The 16,302-nt window shown below is 45.5% G+C and overlaps 1 protein-coding gene across 5 annotated transcripts in view; it reads left to right on the top strand.

The window, feature by feature from the left end:
* Positions 1–16,302, top strand: part of ATP6V1C2 (ATPase H+ transporting V1 subunit C2) — a 62,110-nt gene that overhangs the window by 25,206 nt on the left and 20,602 nt on the right. For 3 of the 5 annotated variants that reach the window (XM_077153189.1, XM_077153188.1, XM_077153186.1), the window contains exons 4-6: positions 7,731–7,816; positions 8,817–8,846; positions 15,033–15,127. In XM_077153189.1, coding sequence (XP_077009304.1) covers positions 7,731–7,816; positions 8,817–8,846; positions 15,033–15,127 — 211 coding nt within the window. The remainder of the gene's footprint in view (positions 1–7,730; positions 7,817–8,816; positions 8,847–15,032; positions 15,128–16,302) is intronic. The other 2 variants (XM_077153190.1, XM_077153187.1) reach the window with 1 other exon arrangement.

Genomic DNA, 16,302 nt, shown 5'->3' with positions numbered 1-16,302 from the left:
CTTTGCTGCAGGGTATGTTGATTTCATTGTCCCTTGACTAAGAAGGAAGCTGAGAGACAAAGGAACTGGTGGAGGTGCCCAGGGCTCAATGAGTCACCTGGGGCAGCAGGGAGGGGAGAGATGCCCCAGTTCTTTGTTAGAAGCTTTTGAACCTCACTTCTTTGGTTTCCAGGGTTCCTGTATGGCCACAGGGGAGAGGCTCGCCTTTCTATGGCTCTTCCAGTTTAGAAACATTAAGGCACTGAGGCACAGGGCTGGGAATATTTGGTTATCCAAAAGAAGGCACTTTGGCCAGCTGATGTCCTGGGCAAGACTGTCATTAGAGGCAGGGCTTCTGAGGAGGGGGTGCTAGTACCAGCTGGCTCTGACCCCCCTGCCAGCTAAGTGCTGAGCCTCGTTTTGCTCAGCAGTTTTGTGAGTATTTGAAATAGAGTTATGCCAAGTGCCTTTTTGTGCTAAAGTGCCCAGTTGATGGAAGCTTTTTTCTTCTTGCTTCAAAACACCATGGAAACTCCCTTGTGCCAGTGTCCTATAAACTGCCTGCCCTCTCCTGCAGGTATCCAGGTAGTTTCTGAAAACCCAAACACCCTTATCCTGCTTTTGCCTGAATTATCCAGTAAATGCAAGGGAGAGAGAAGCCCTCTCTTTAGAGTTGCATTGACCTGGAACCTTCTATTTACTTCTCAAATAGAATTGGATGCAAGAGACCTTGCCTTTCTGCCTGCAAAGCATGGGGGTGGGGTAGTGGGTGCCATACTTCCTTGCTGAGGTGGAGGCGAGGTGATGAAAGCTTGGCCTTAGAAGTGCTGTTAAAGTCTGTGGAATCAGTAAACAAATGAAGCTTTGCTGTATGCATTTTGCAATGGAGAACGCTGTGGGGATACTGGGTAAACTGCCGTTGAGAAGAGTCTCCTCTAGGTTTGCGCCCTGCAATAGGTACATGAGGAGATCAGCCAGTGCAGCCCTCCTGCGGGGGCCAGGAGGCTAAGAGGCAGCCTGCACCGGCCAGCCCTGACCTTCCCTTACACACCCACATACCTAGGCCTGGGGGTGCCCTCTTGGCAGAGTCAGATCCATCTCCTGACTGATAATTCAGGAGGAGAAGAGATAGACAAGAGGGCTTCTGGTATACCTTCCTGCTGTGCTCTTAGTACTTGAGACATCCTGGATCCATGGACCTGGAACCCCATGGTCTGGAAATCAGCAGGGTTGTCAGGTGCTCCTATAGAATTTGTAGAAAGAAAGCAAAGAGCATTTTCATAACACACCTGACCATCCTCCCCCCACCCCACCCCCGCCAGGTTCCAGGTGTTCTGATGCTACCTGCCCAGCTCCTGCAGGCCTTCTCACTTTTTCCATTCCCCACCTGCCCTCACCTCACACCTGGGTAGCACACATCCACTCCTCCCACCCCCATGTCACCTGTGTTCACCCCTTGAGGGCTGCACAGATGACTGTCCAGGTAACAGCAGTTAATTTGAAAGAAAGCTTACGCCTTGCCCAGGTAGCACATTTTTGTATTTTCTGTTGGTATACTTATTACTTTGTTTATTTGTAAAGTCATAATTAGCTTTTTATTGTTCATACGTACTCTTTAGGTTTTAGAAAAAATCCAAATTCTACCTCTGTAATCCCACTTTGCAAAGGATACCATTTCAACTATTTAGTGCTGACCTTTCCAGACCTTTCTCTCTCTCTCTCTCTCTCTCTCTCTCTCTCTCTCTCTCTATATATATATATATATATATATATATATATACAAGCATGCATTTGTATAGGTTTTGTTTTTCTTTTTTTCCACAAATGGGCTCATAATCATAGGTCCTATTCATTACTTGCTTTTTTCCCTTTGCTCTAAGATGGACAGCCTTTCATGGCAATACGTGAGACCTTCCTCATTCTTTTTTAGAGATTTCTTGATGATGCAGTATATTCGATGGGTCCCCCTTTGATAAACACTGAAACGTTCTTCATATCTTTTGCAATTACGAGTTTTGCTGCAGCAAGCATCTTTGTATTTGTAGTGCTGTCTCTGGGCACATGGGTGCATTGATTAGAGGGACAAATTCCTAACAGTGGAATTGCTGGGTTGAAATATCTGCGTATTGAAAACGTTTGATGAATATTCTCAAAGTGCTCTCCAGTAAGTTGGTACCACTTGACACCCTGTACTGGCAGTGCATGTATTTTCCTAGTTCCCTGAGTCCTTGCCAGTGCTGTAAATTATGAATCTTTTAAATATGCCAATCTGATAGGTGAAAAATGATATTTCAGAACAAGTGAGGTTGAACTTTTTCCTAATGTTATGGGCTATTTATGATAGCCCATTTGTTTGATCTTCTTTGAACCTATAGATTTGCAGGGCCCCTCATCTTTCATGCTGCAGATGTTTGAAATGGGGGAAATTCTAGCATCCAACACTTGTTCTAAATCTACCTTGAAACAGATGAGTAGGTCTCTGCTTTACAGCAATAGTTGCCATGCTCGACTGGCTGGTTATTTATTTCCTTTTGTTTTCTGTTTGTAAAAGAAATATGTTTTAGTTAATTCAAACATAACATTATATAAATACATAGAAAGTGTAGAACAAAACCAGAGTTCAGTTTGGTGTCCTTTCTTTCAAGATTTTTTTTCTAGTTATAGACAGACATGTATATATTAGTTGGATTATATACTTTAATGCTTAAAAAATGTTTAAACTTTTTATTTTTATATAATTTCAAATCTACAGCAAAGTTACATGAATATTTTAAAACTTTTTTGTTGTATATTATAACATATATCAAAAGCAAAAAGAAAAAAAGCAATAGTTTTCAAAGTACTCTTCAACCAGGAGTCACAGGACAGATCCCAGAGTTTGTCATGGGCTACCATACTGTTCTATCAGATTTTTCTTTCTAGCTGCTCTGGAACATTGGAGGCTAGAAGGAGTAAATATTTTTTTTATCATCGAAATCAACTTTTTTTTCTTTTTTGTGAAAAATAGCATATATACAAAAAAGCAATACATTTCAAAGCACAGCACAACAATTAGTTATAAAACATATTTCAGAGTTTAGAATGGGTTACAATTCCACAGTTTTAGATTTTTACTTCTAGATGCTCTAAGATACTGGAAACTAAAAGAGATAGCAATTTAATGATTCAGCAATCATATTCATTTGTTAAATCCTATCTTCTCTGTATAACTCCACCATCATCTTTGATCTTTCCATCCCTCTCTTTAGGGGTGTTTGTGCTATGCCCATTCTAACTTTTTCATGTTCGAAAGGTCTGTCAATAATATAGGGTAAGGAGATGGTACTAGCTGATGTTCTGGAGAGGCTGGGCCCTCTAGGTTTCAGGACTTATCTGGTCCAGGGACCCATCTGAAGGTTGTAGGTTTCTGGAAAATTACTCTAGGGCATGGAACCTTTGTTGAATCTTATATATCACCTTAGATGTTCTTACATGAATATTAAAAAAAACTCCTGTATACCTTCAGTCACTTTCTCTAAATGTTAACATTTATTACATCTGTTTTATCCTCTCTATTTTTTTCTGAACTCTTTGACAGTAAGTTGCATGTGTGACGTACCTTTACCTTTAAGTACTTTATTATGCATTTCCTAAAAACTGAATATTCTCTTATGAAACCTTAATGCAATTATTAAAAGCAGGAATATAATACTGTTAATCTACAAACTTTTCTTTGTAGATTATTTGTCTCAAAAGTTTCTTTATAGCAAAATAAAGTTTCCAATGGGTCTCTTCCTGTGGATAAACATTGAGATGGCTTTCTGTCTTTTGCAATTAATCAATCATCATTTCTCTTCAGTCCCATTTAATCTGGACACAGTTATTCAGACCTTTTTTTTTTACTTTGATGACAGAGTTTTTTGAAGAGTGCAGGTTAGTTATTTTGGAAAATGCTGCTGAATTTGAACTTATCTGATGTTTCCTCGTGGTTAGATTCAGGTTATGCACTTTGGGCAGCCTCAGAAACAGTTTTGTGTTCTTCTTGGTACATTATTGATTGATTATTGATACATTATTGGCATTGTTGATTATTTTCCCTATTACTGTTGTTAACTTTGGTCACTTCATTGAGGTGTGGTGTCTTCTTAAAAGGTTTTTTTTTAAGGGGCAAAATTTGCATGCATCCAAATGTATACATCTTAAGTGAACAGACTGATGAGTTTTGACAGATATTAACATCCATAAACCAGTGTCCCAATCAAGACCTTTATATGTGGTTTTGCATTAAAAACGTGAATTGTGCATCCTCCTTTAGGGGTTCTTAGGAATTTTTATCAATTAATATAGAGAAAGCTGCCAGAGTTTAGTTTAGACTGGCCATGGAGAACGTGGGCCATGGAGAACGTAGACTTGAGATCGGTTCTGCTTTGACTCTTGTTAGTGGTATAACGTGATTTTTACCTCTCCAAGTCATCTTTAAAATGAGATTATTATCTAGCCTAAAACATTGTCTCAAGAATTAAATCCCCAACACATCTAGGAGCCCATCCAAATCAATAAGGAAAAGACGAACCAGTCAGTAGAAAAACAGGCAAAGGAGATGAGTGTCCAACTGATGGAAGAAGAAAACAACCATTTGTAGAGCCGATAAACACATGAAAAGATATCCAACTTCAGTGGTGATCAAGGAAAGGCAAATCAGAACAGTGATAGGGTATAATTTTTCAGCTATCAGATTGACTGAGATTCAAAAGACATATGATAATGTTGGTAAAGGTTTAGGGAAACAGGAATTCTTGGACTTTGTAGGTTAGGGTATAAATTGGGTCAGTGAATTTGCAGAGTACTCTGGCTTTATTTATTAAACTGTAAATGTTCACATTCTTTAGTCCAGTAGTTGATCTTTTAGCAATTTATTCTCCATATATACCTGCCCAAGTGGGCAAAATACATCTACAAGGATTCTTCTTGCAATATTATCTTTAATATCAAAGTGGAAACTACCCAAATGTCCAATAGTAAGGGATTAATTATGATACAGCAATGCAATGAAATCCTATGCAGTGATTAAAATGAGTGAGAAGCTCTAACTTTATGTAAAAAGTTGGCCATAGTAAACTGCAAAGGGGAAAAAAAGCAATTTTAAAATAGCAGCTAGACTCAGAGAGAAAAATTCGGTGATTCAGCAGTACTCAATTTGTTGATGTCTGTAGTTAATGGTTACAGCTAGGTCAGCCTTAAGGAATGGTTTTTTTTTTTAACCCTCCAGCATTTAAGTTTCATCAGGCCATGTTATTCTGAGATGTTCCTGTTGTGGAGTACCTGCCTAAGGGTGGATACTTGTTTTAGCTGAAGATTTCAGAGAGGCTAGAATCAGGAGCAGCAAAGAGTCTTTAACCAAACGATGACTTCTGCCTTTAGATCAATCAGGAAGGAAGGGTGCATGTTACAGTTATGTTTTAGTGGCGCTGGGATTGGTGCATTCATTCAGCAAATATTTCCTGAGCAGCTGCTGAGGATTGGGCATTGCAGTAGGGGCAGAAGTTAATACAACTTCACATGAACAAGTATTGCAGAGCATATGGCAACTTGAGACAGCTTGCTTGTGTCACTGTAATAATGATGAAGGTAGAACCATGGACAGCATTAGAATAGAAGCTCCATGAAAGCAGGGACTTTGTTTTTGTTGATAGTATCTAGAATGGAGTATTTGGTGCATGTATATATATATATGTATATATATATGTGTGTGTGTGTGTATATATATGTATATGAAGTTTGCTTAATAATTCAAGGAGGGTCTCTTTATAAAGAGACAAAAGATTGTGTGGGGGTTGTAGGGAAACTCCAAGAGAGTATAGGAACCCAGGGCTGGTGGTAGAGAAGTTGTCCCACACCCTAGGCTGGGAGGAATGAGGGGATGGAGAGGTTACTGGAACTGGGAGGGAACAGACTTCACTCTTTCTCCCTCCCACCTCCAGCCAAACCCATCCGGAGTCCTGAGGGCAGAGATCCTCTGATATAGTCCACAGTGGCCAGCCTCCAAGGGCAAAGGAGAGGCTGCTGAAGGCATCTCCCACGTACTTCCAGGCACATGGAACCTTACACGTACTGCACCAAACTCCGCCAAAAAACCCTATGAAACAAATGACATCCCCCGTTTACAGCCCAGGAAACTGTGATTGAGACCAGTTAGGTAATTTGCCTAAGGTTTTACTTAGTATGAGGTAGAACTACTACTCAGAAATGCGAACAACTTTGTGGAAATTTAAACCCAGGGCAGGCCATAGTGACTGTGAAAACAGCAGTCTAAAGCCTAGGCTTTGGAGTCCACATACAAACTGGATGATTGGGAGCAGATTACTTCTCTGGGACTCAGTTCCTGCATCTGTAAAATGGGCTGAAACTACCTTTCAGGGATTTAGGCGAGGATTAAATGAGACAGTGATTATAGAATGCTTCACATTTGGAAGACTCCACTAAATGTTAGCTGCTATCTAAAGAAGATTTCAACTCACATAAACTCAGAAGTGGTAAGCCCTTTTGGAAGTAATGCCCAAATGCCAAGAATGTGTTTTGTCTTGGGTGGGGTGCTATGATTATACGTTCTGTGTTAACTAGTTCATAGTTGCAGTCTTCAGTTTCCAATCTTGAGCACATATTGCTTTGATGGTCAGGAGAACAAGTCATTTCCTTCCCTCCTGCCCTCCTTCTTTTCTCAAGGAGCTTCCAGTCTTCTCTCCTGCCTCAGTTTCCTCTGTTAGGTCCAAGTGTCCTGGGCTCCATGCTGCTGAGGGGCCCACACAGCCAGTGCTAGATGCCTGCAGTAGACAAGGAAGAACTTTGTGCTACATTTGCAATTAAATGACCTCAGTATCCTCCCTGCAAACACCACCTTCCTTCCCTAAGGGAGCCTGGGAAAGTGTGAAGACATGGCCCCAGCAAGGATTTGAATCATCAGCATATCTGCTCTTTGCTCCTGCTTAGCTATCTTTTCCAACTGGCTATCAGCCTCCTAGAGCAGACCGTCTTTGCTACTAGATACTGGAGGCCTGCTTAGGTATACTGATAATAGCAGTAACCTGAAAAATGGGTGTAATTCTCTTTTTGAGACTCAAAGAAATGAAATAAATTTGGCCATGTTCATACATTTAGTAACTGGCAGAGTCACATGGAATTTGAACCCTTCTGCCTCCAAATCCCATACTTTACTTTTTCATATTTTCTGGAAACTTCAGTGTGAAGGCTCCAAGTTTTATTTTCCAATTATAGAAGCAATAATGGATTATAATATAAAAGGAATTTTTTTCAAAAGTTGCAGCCATACTGTATGTATAATCTCATGTCTTGGGTTTTTCCATGTAACGTTATAATACATGCCTTATTATGTGGTATTAGAAATTCTTTGTAAACCTCATTTTCAATGGCCATTTAATAACCCCTCAGCTGGATGTATGATCACTTGCTTAAACAATTCCCTATTGTTGGGCTTTTTAGTTGTTTCCAGTTTTTCCCTGTTAGCAACAGTGCTGCAAAGAACCTCTTTTTATTCAGAAAGTGTTTTCTGTTTGCACTGTTTCCTTAAGATAGTTTCCCAGAAGTGGAATTACTGGTTCAAAGGGCTATTAACATTTTTAAAGTCTCTTCATACGTATTGCCAAATTATTTCCCCAAAGGGCTGCACCGGTTCATTTTCTTGCCAGTAGTGAATGAGAATGTTCTTACGGTATTTTCCTACTCTTAACCAGTTGTTTTTTCTTCTTTCACTGCAGCCTCATAAAGAGAATGGCTCAGAGCGTGGTAGAAGTAATGGAAGACGCCAAGGGAAAGGTTCAGGAGAACCTTCTGGCCAGTGGAGGTAGGTGAATGGAAGGGTCCTTATTTTAAGTGCCCTCCCAGCCCATTTTAGACCTTCTGTAGGCCTCCCTGTGGCCAGTTAGGAATCAGGGGGAGGTCAGGGGCCTCTGTGGAGGCCCTGAAGTGGCATGTCAGAGGGAGGCTGCAGGGTGGGCCATGGTGGCTCAGCAGGCAGAGCTCTTGCCTGCCATGCTGGAGACCTGGGTTCGATTCCTGGTTCCTACCCATGCCAAAAAAAAAGGAGGCTGTACACCCTGATTTTAGCTCAGTGGTACTGCTTTGGGCAGTGGACAATCCCCTTCACAAGTTTGTAGCCCTCCCGTGTGATTGCTAAGACAATTGGCTTTTCCTATCCTGTTGCTGAACTTTTCAATGAAATTTGAAATGAAAGCAGGTCCAGCGGGGTCTAAGCCAACCTCTCGTTTGGACTCCCCTCCTCCATCAGCCTCTGCTCTTCCCTGCATGGAAGATTCCGTGCCCCTATCTGATGGGAGATGCACTGAGACAGATTTATACTTTTCCCAAAACGAGATGTGAAGAGAGCTTTCACATGCTGAGGGATACCTAAAATGAGTCTTAAATTTCTGTCCAATAAATAGGTGACATGAGGCTGGACCAAAACTTCTTTGTGTAGCCATTTACCTTTGAAATTGATCTCCCCTGTGCATTCCGAAGGCTTTAGATTCCATTAATCATGTGTGTACAATTTGAGTGCACTCAAACTGCGCAAGACAAAATCTTTGCTGAAACTTTAGAATTAGTTGTTCAGTATTTATAGAAGTAAACCTTGTGTGACTATATGCATGGACGTATATTGAAAAATGAGCCCATGTATAGTATATGTTTAACATTTCTGTCTGTTGTTATGTAGACATTCATTTTTTATACCCTCCTGAAAACATGAAAAGTGTTTTATGCGCTTGTTTAAATTGATAAATGGGACTGTTCATATCTCTTTGTGTGTTCATGTGATTTAATAACTCCGCCTTATTATATTGCAGGTCTGAAAGAAAAAATGAAATGTTTAAAGAGTAGGTTATGCACTGTTTGCTGTGCTTGTGCTCAGTGTGATGCTCTCATGCCCCCGGGAAGGTGGAATCTCCGTCTGGTTGTAGGGGTACAGTGATCAGGTTACGACGGATTCTCAAGTAACAACCTCGTAGCTTGGTCACGATATCCATATGACTCAGATAGCGACTGTTTTATTCCTCTCCCCGTATTGCTCGGGTCACCCCTGCCTGCCCTGGGCAAGCACTGCATGCTGCCTGGAATCTGGGAACTCATTGACTCTGCAGCATTCCAGTGAACCCCTGGGCCTTTTTGCTTGTGTTGTGCCCCTCTCCTTGATCCTGTCCACATGCCCTGCCCACCTGCTCTTGGAGGGCTTATGAGCTTTGCATGGCATTTGTAACAGTCACTTATACAAGGAAACTTTCTTCATGGCTCCTGGGGGAGTCCCTGCTTTCAAGTGGCCGTTCCTGGTTTAATTGCTAGAAGGAGACGTTTGCTTTAGGTTTCTCCAACTTTCTCTTTGGGTTTCTCCAACCTTCGCAAACTGGTGGAATTAAAAGATGGCAAATTGTTTTAGGGTGAATGCAGATCTATATATGAGAAGTGATCAAAAGGCCTCCCCAAATGCAATCTGTGTGGCACACTGAGGTTTCTTTCTGATGCAAATAAAAAATAATTTTGTTGAGTTGATCAACTGATCTTCCTTCCCAGCAGGGAAGCCTTAGGGCCCTGGAGTGAAGGTCTGACTTAGGGCAGAGAGCTACTGTTCCACATACAAACTGGCCTTGCAGGTGGGAGAATTCAGGTTTATGTTAAAATAGGGATCATAGTATTTATGCCCTACTAAAAAATCAGTACTCCCTACAGTTAGATATTATCTTTGAGTTGTGTCCAATTCTGAGAGACAGCTGCCTATCTTCCCCAGAGGAATAAATTGAGCTATATTTGGGTAACGTGTTTCATTATCTCCAGTCTCCCTGTGAGTCGGGTCCCAGTGGCTTCCAAGACCAGAGTTTCCAGAGCATATTCTGTGAACAAGCCCCACGCCATGGTCCAGAACAGCAGGACTGTGAACTCCTGAGCCTTCGTCATGCCCATTAGCATCTTAGAGCCACTGGGTTGGCTCTCCCCCACAGGCCTTGCAGGAGGGCACCTGTGGCCATGGTGAGCCAGGAGCACTGGGGCTCCCTCAGACCAGAGTCCCTGTCCTGGTTCTGCTGCTTTGGCTGCTGTGTGGCTTTAGCAAATCACCTCCTGGGTCTCAGCTTTCTCTCCTGTAGATGGAGCTAGTAATGGTTACTATTTAGGCTCTTCCCTTGCATTGGGCACTTTTGTCTTTGCTCTCCAGTCTCCAGCTGATCTTAGAGCACTGACAGATGATCACGTCTGATCACAGCAAGAGCTGAGCAGACATGTGCTTGCCCGGCCTAGGACTTAGAAGGTACCCAGGGGATGTAAACACCCCCAAAGCCCTGTCTGGTCTCCTGGCATGCAGGGCCTGGCCATTGCCCTCACAGGTCATTTGTCTGCCCACCGGAAAGGCCATGTTTGGGTTCTCAGGGACCACTGTTGCTCGAGGCACCCCAGCCAGTGCTTGGCGTGTTCCAATGGAGCCCCTAGCCTTCCTGCAGGCTCCATGTGCTCCCTCCAAGGACTAGCTTCCCTGCCCTGGCCTGGGCCAGGGGAAAGGAGGAAAGGCCTGCTCTTTCCTGAGCAGACAGAGGGTCAGCTGTCAGGCAGGCCTTGGTTGGAGTGGGGGGTGAGGGTGGGGGTGCAGAGGACTGTCCCTGGATGTGACTGAATAAAGAAAGGCTGCCATGGGACGCCTAACTTGGGGCGAGGGTCAGTCTCTGGAGTTGGAGCTGGTGTTCAGGGAGGAGGAGATCAGTTTTGAACAAGAGGTTTCACTTTGCTTCTTCACGGCAGCCTTCATCTAACACCCTTCCATTCATTCAGTCACCGGTCATTTCTGAGCATCTGCTCAGTACCAAGTACTGGGCAGGTGCTGAGGATATAGAAATGGTTGACACACTGGCTTTGCCCTTGAGGAGCTCACAAGGCAGTTTGGGGCTAACTCGTGGGGCATTCCCTGCTGTGCTGGAGGTACAGGCAGAGCTCCTGGGAGCACCTGGGCAACCAATATAAGGAGAGGGGCCGAGACTTACAGGGACCCCAGGAGTTCTTCAAGGGCAAAGTTCTTCAAGGGCAAAGTTCTTCAAGGGCACTTTTTTGTCTAAGTGCCTTACATGTCTTAGAATTTGAAAAAAACATATAGACGAGTGGTTGGTCTGAAATTTTTCTTTCCTTAGCACCCTCAATTGTAGGGGGTTGTTCTAGTTTGCTGCCTGCTGTAATGCAATAGACCAGAAACAAAATGGCTTTTAAAATGGGGAATTTAATAAGTTGCTAGTTTATAGTTCTATGACTGAGAAAATGTCCCAATTAAAACAAGTCTATAGAAATGTCCAATCTAAGGCATCCGGGGAAAGATATCTTGGTTCAAGAAGGCCGATGACGTTCAACATTTCTCTCTCAGCTGGAAGGGTGCATGGTGAAAATGGTGGTGTCTGCTGGCTTTCTTGTGGCTCTACCAAAAAAGGGACTCTCTCTAAAATGTTTCCTCTCTTAAAGGATTCCAGTAAGCAATTCTACCTTCAATGGGTGGAGACACACCTCCATGGAAATCATCTAATCATCTAAGTTACCACCTATAATTGTGTGGGTTGCATCTCCTTGGAAACAATCAAAATGCTCCCACCCAGCAATACTGAATGAAGATTAAAGGACGTGGCTTTTCTGGGGTCCACCACAGATTCCAACTGGCACAGGGTTCATGCAATGAGCATGGTTATTTGAATTTCTGTCCATGCTCTAAGCCTGTTTACAGGACCTCTTGCCCTATGCTGGGCTCTGGGCATACATTGCAGCCAGTTCTAATACCTGCTGTCGAGGAGCCTGGAAGTAGGTGAAAGAAGAGCCAGGGAATCTGTGGTGATCGTTAAGGGGCACTTGGTTCAGTGGTGGCGGCAAGCACCCGTGTGCTCAGGGTGGCAGGGGGATGAGACGGTCAGGGCCAGCTTTCGGTAGCAGTTGGTCCCTGTCCCTAGTGTTGAAGGATGAAATAACAGAGTGTGGAGAGAGTGAGACATTGAGGATGATGTGGTGTGGCTACAGGTCTGCCCCTGGGTACTGATGGTGATGGAGACACAATGGGGAAATATCCTAAAATGCACATGTGGCTCGACAGCTCCTGCCCTGGGTTTGTTTCCTCAGCCTCCTGAGGGCTGCTTTGCTCACCTGTGGGACACGGGCATGTGCTCACAACAGGAGGTAACATTGGCCCAATGCCTGGCCCAGGGTGGGGCCACTGAAATCTGAGCTCCCCTGCAGGTGGTTCCTGGTCCGTGAGGACCACCTCCAACCGCACGCCCCTGCTGTCACCCAGCCCTCTAGTTCAGTCCTCTCCCCACACCTTACTCCTTTCTACCACGTCATTTCCCCATCTGGCACTCAGAGGCACCCTTGTCAGCGGGCCAGGATCTGATATGTGAATTCCAATGTTATAAATATATTAAACCCGTTCTTCCAGGGACCTCTGCTAAGTGCAGGCAGCCTTGAAAGTGTCTGAATAATGTTCTTGCGTAGGTGAAGGTCGAGGAGTGAGTGTCCCTTTGAACCCCATGGTCTAGCTGTGCCTTGATTTGTGAATGTGCTGAGAAAGCCCATGCAGCCCACTGCTGTGTGCTGGGTGCATGGGACGCATCTGCTCCTCTCGGCGTGGGTCCTGGGACTGCACTGTGCCAGCCTCCATTAAGTCGGGATGGTAATAGTATTTAGTAGGTTGAAGAGTAAATCTGATGAAATAATTTGTGTCAAGTGTTTCGAATAAAAGGCCCAAGGGCAGTGTCAGCTGTTCTGGTGACCATCATCATCATCATTACCATTTCAAGACACTTCCTGGTGACTAGTGTCACCAGGCAGTTCCCTCTTTTGCATCCCATCTTGTTCCCAGTGGCTTCTTGGGGACTTATCTGTCCACATATCAAGCTTGACCTTGTCCCAAACTGAACTCATCTCTTGTCTCCTCTGTCCCCCTCCCATGCCCCCACCTCCTGTGGGGAATCCCCCTCCCTCCACCCAGTCACCCAACCTCGGAATCTGGGTGTCACCCTGGACTCCTTCATGCCCACGCATGATTAATCCTCCATCCCGCCCAGCCTGTCCTCTCTTCTCTCCTCCCACGGCTTCGCCCAGCTTTGCCTTCTCTCTCCTGCAGTCTAACCACATGTTCTCGATGGGCTTCTCTCCCTCGAAGCTGTCCTTCACCCCAGCCTGCGGGGAAATCCTCTAATACACAATGTTCCCAACGTGCTTCTGCTGGGGCTGGTTGCTCAACCTCTTGGAGGCTTGGTGACACCTGGCATCGCTGCTGTCACAGTTGGAGGTGACATGTGCCCAAAGCTTGGCACATGACAGGGGATCGTTTGCTGTTGTTGTTGCCACAGGAGGAAGTCCAGATCCCTCCAGACCACACATGGCCCCCCACGACCCTCCCCTTGGGTTCGCCTCCATCCATACTCCCTGCCACCATCTGGCTATGCCCAGGGATGTGTCATGCCCTGGCCGTGCCGTATCCTCCGGTCCTCCTTACCTACACCTTTGTAACACCCCCTTTCCTCAGCCCGTGTGGGAAACTCCTCTGTACAAAGCCCATCGTGTCCTCTGACGTGGAGCTAAGTGCTAATGCTCATCATCCCGTGGCCTCCTTCTGTTTTATAGCTCATTGCCATGTCCATGTATTGTCTATTTGTCTCTCCCATAAATAGTGAGTGCCTAGAAATTAGCCGGGGAGGGTGGTGTGCATGTGCGCATGCGTGCGGCATCTGCTCTTTTATGGATCCCCAGCAGGGTAGAAAGAAGAGATTCAGGAAAGGTTTTGGAATGTTGAGGTGATCTGTTTTTCCACAGGCTTGCAGTTGTACTGGGAAGTACAGGTGTGCGTATGACCTGGACTGAGAAATCCAACGTAGGAAGGCCACTCTTGCTCGAGCTGAAGGAATTCTAGGGGCACGGTAGCCCTGAACAGACACCCAGTTTCCTCTTTACCGCAAGACAGGACTTATCAGAGAGAGAGAGAACCTCCTAGAGGGGTTGCCAGCAGCTGGTCTGCAGTTAGTGCCCTTTAAATGTTTGTAGAACTAATCTGAAGAGAGCTGGCCCATGAGGCATGCATCTGCCCATTCTCGCGTCCCCATTTCCCAGGGGAAGAAATAGGTTCAAAGAGGGTTAGCGTCGCACTTGTTCAAGGTCCAGGGGATGTGAGACCACCTAAGGGGCTTCCAGTTTCTTGTCTGTCTAACTGCAACTCCAGGCACCTCTTCACCCCAAAGTAGGCTAGATTGAACCCAAAACACCCTGAGGCGTTTTTGTTTTTGAGGAGAGAGTAGAGGAAAAAAAGAATTTTGCTGTGAAGACAACGATTTCTTCTATTCACTCACACACTTTCATATAAAGAACATACACTGACAAAGAGCATTCATGCCAGGCAGTAAAAACCATGTTCATGAACTTCATTATTTTGTTAATGTTGGAAATACCTCCTCTGAAATAGACAATGTGTGCTGAAATCACCTTCAGTCCAGGGCTTGGGCTCAGGAGGAAGGGAGAAACCCAGTGGTACCCGGTGGGTCTTAAAAATCTATCCGCTATTGTAGGGTTGCCTTCCTCCTCTCTGCTGTGCCTTTGAAGGACCTGGAGACAGACTAAAGGCCAAACAGGGGAGCCTGGCCAGGGCACCTGGAGAAGGAAAACTAGCATGCTGCACTCCTGTGAGAGCCTCCAGTTTGGTTTCCATCTCTTGGGAAAGCAGCATCTCCCAAATAGCAGTTCTCTAGGGTGGTAGCCAGCTAAGGGAATGTTTTGGGTGCAGAAGTGCATCTGTCGCAGCGTTCCTCCCCGTGATGTGTATTTTTCAGAGGGGTTTTAGGGTGCTGCTGTCAGTTCTGGCTGAGTGCCAGCCTGCTCAGCATGCTTGGCTCCCACAAGGAGTGTTCAATTTCCCAGAGCCCCTAGAATCTGTCCACCAGTTTTATATTAATTGCTTCCTTGGTGTAAGTGGTGACATGGTGCTTGCAATCTAGCGGCGTTGGTGTTATGAGGAGTGGCAAGTTCCGCTTACTTGGTGAAATGTGTTTGCATTCTTCCAGTTGACTTAACATCCTTCGTGACCCACTTCGAATGGGACATGGCCAAATATCCAGCCAAGCAGCCGCTGGTGATGGTGGTGGACACGCTGGCAAAGGTAAGGGAAGGCCAGTCCCTGGGGGGAGGTTAAACTTCTGTGACCCGGGGTATCTGATCATTGGAGAAGGTTTTGGACTGTGGAAAAGCAGAGAGGAGTGGACCTCTTGAAATGGTCCCGGCAGGCCACGCAGCCTCCTTATCTCTGGCCCCTTTACCCTCTGCACCCCACCAGTCCCCATGGGGCCTTCAGGACTTTTGAGGTGTGGCTTCCTTCCCTGCCCTGGAGAGGGCCAGGGACCTTGTTTGGGAACCTCCCCTACTCAGAGCTTCCAGTGCAGCCCTGGGAACTATAAAACGATTCCCAACACACCCACAAACCTCTCTCTTGCCCTGTTGATCTGGAAGGGGCAGCTGTGGTTTTACAGGCTACCCTCCAAGGCTCTCTGAGCCACAAGTGTTCTGAACCAGACTCCTTGTGCCCGTTCAGTACCTCCCGGCCACCTCCTTTCTTTTATTTAACAGTTCCCTGATAGAGAAGCTGGGCCCTACAACTAATCTACTCTTAAGAACCCCACCCCTTCCCATGGTGATTATTTATATGACAAAGGCTGTTGGCTTTAGCAGAGAGTTTGGCTGGGAGCCTCTTCTGGCACATGGAAGCTACTTAGGTACCTACTCGTACCCCCTCCCCCCAGGGGTTTGACTTTACAGTAGTGGGGTCAGCAGGTGGTGCCCCAGCCATCCTGCTGTATTGGTAATTGGTGACTTACAGCTTTTCCTTCATGAACCCCCGTCAAAGGGACAGAACCCCAGCCTGTGCCAGGGACAAAGCCTTCTGTTCTCTACTGGTGTCCGAGAAATCGAGCCATGCTGAGGTTGGCTGGGTGGGTCAGCGTGAAGGAGATGGGCCTCTCAGACCGTCCCTGGGCAGCTTCTGCTTGTCTCTTGAGAGCCAGCTGATGCCTGACCTGTTCTGTCCAGGAACGAGGATGGGTCTGGAAGGCTGGGGGAATCTGGGTGGAGCTCCTCAGGCCACAGTTTACATCCCAGAGGCTCCTCCTGGGACAATCAAGGCAGTGATTCTGGAAGGCCCTTCTAGGAGGGGCTGCCCAGTGGTCTCCACCAGCCCTGGCTTCTAGGAAAGGGTAGTACAACCTCCACCGCTTAACTGGAACCAGTCAAGGGTGCCAGTGGGATTTTCTAGGTCCACCCAGGAAGGAAAGTACTTACCAG

The sequence above is a fragment of the Tamandua tetradactyla genome, chromosome 3 (genome assembly GCF_023851605.1).
Source record: "Tamandua tetradactyla isolate mTamTet1 chromosome 3, mTamTet1.pri, whole genome shotgun sequence".
Taxonomy (NCBI): domain Eukaryota; kingdom Metazoa; phylum Chordata; class Mammalia; order Pilosa; family Myrmecophagidae; genus Tamandua; species Tamandua tetradactyla.
The sequence above is the reverse complement of the archived record's forward strand: the minus strand, read 5'-3'. Positions and strand labels throughout refer to the sequence as shown.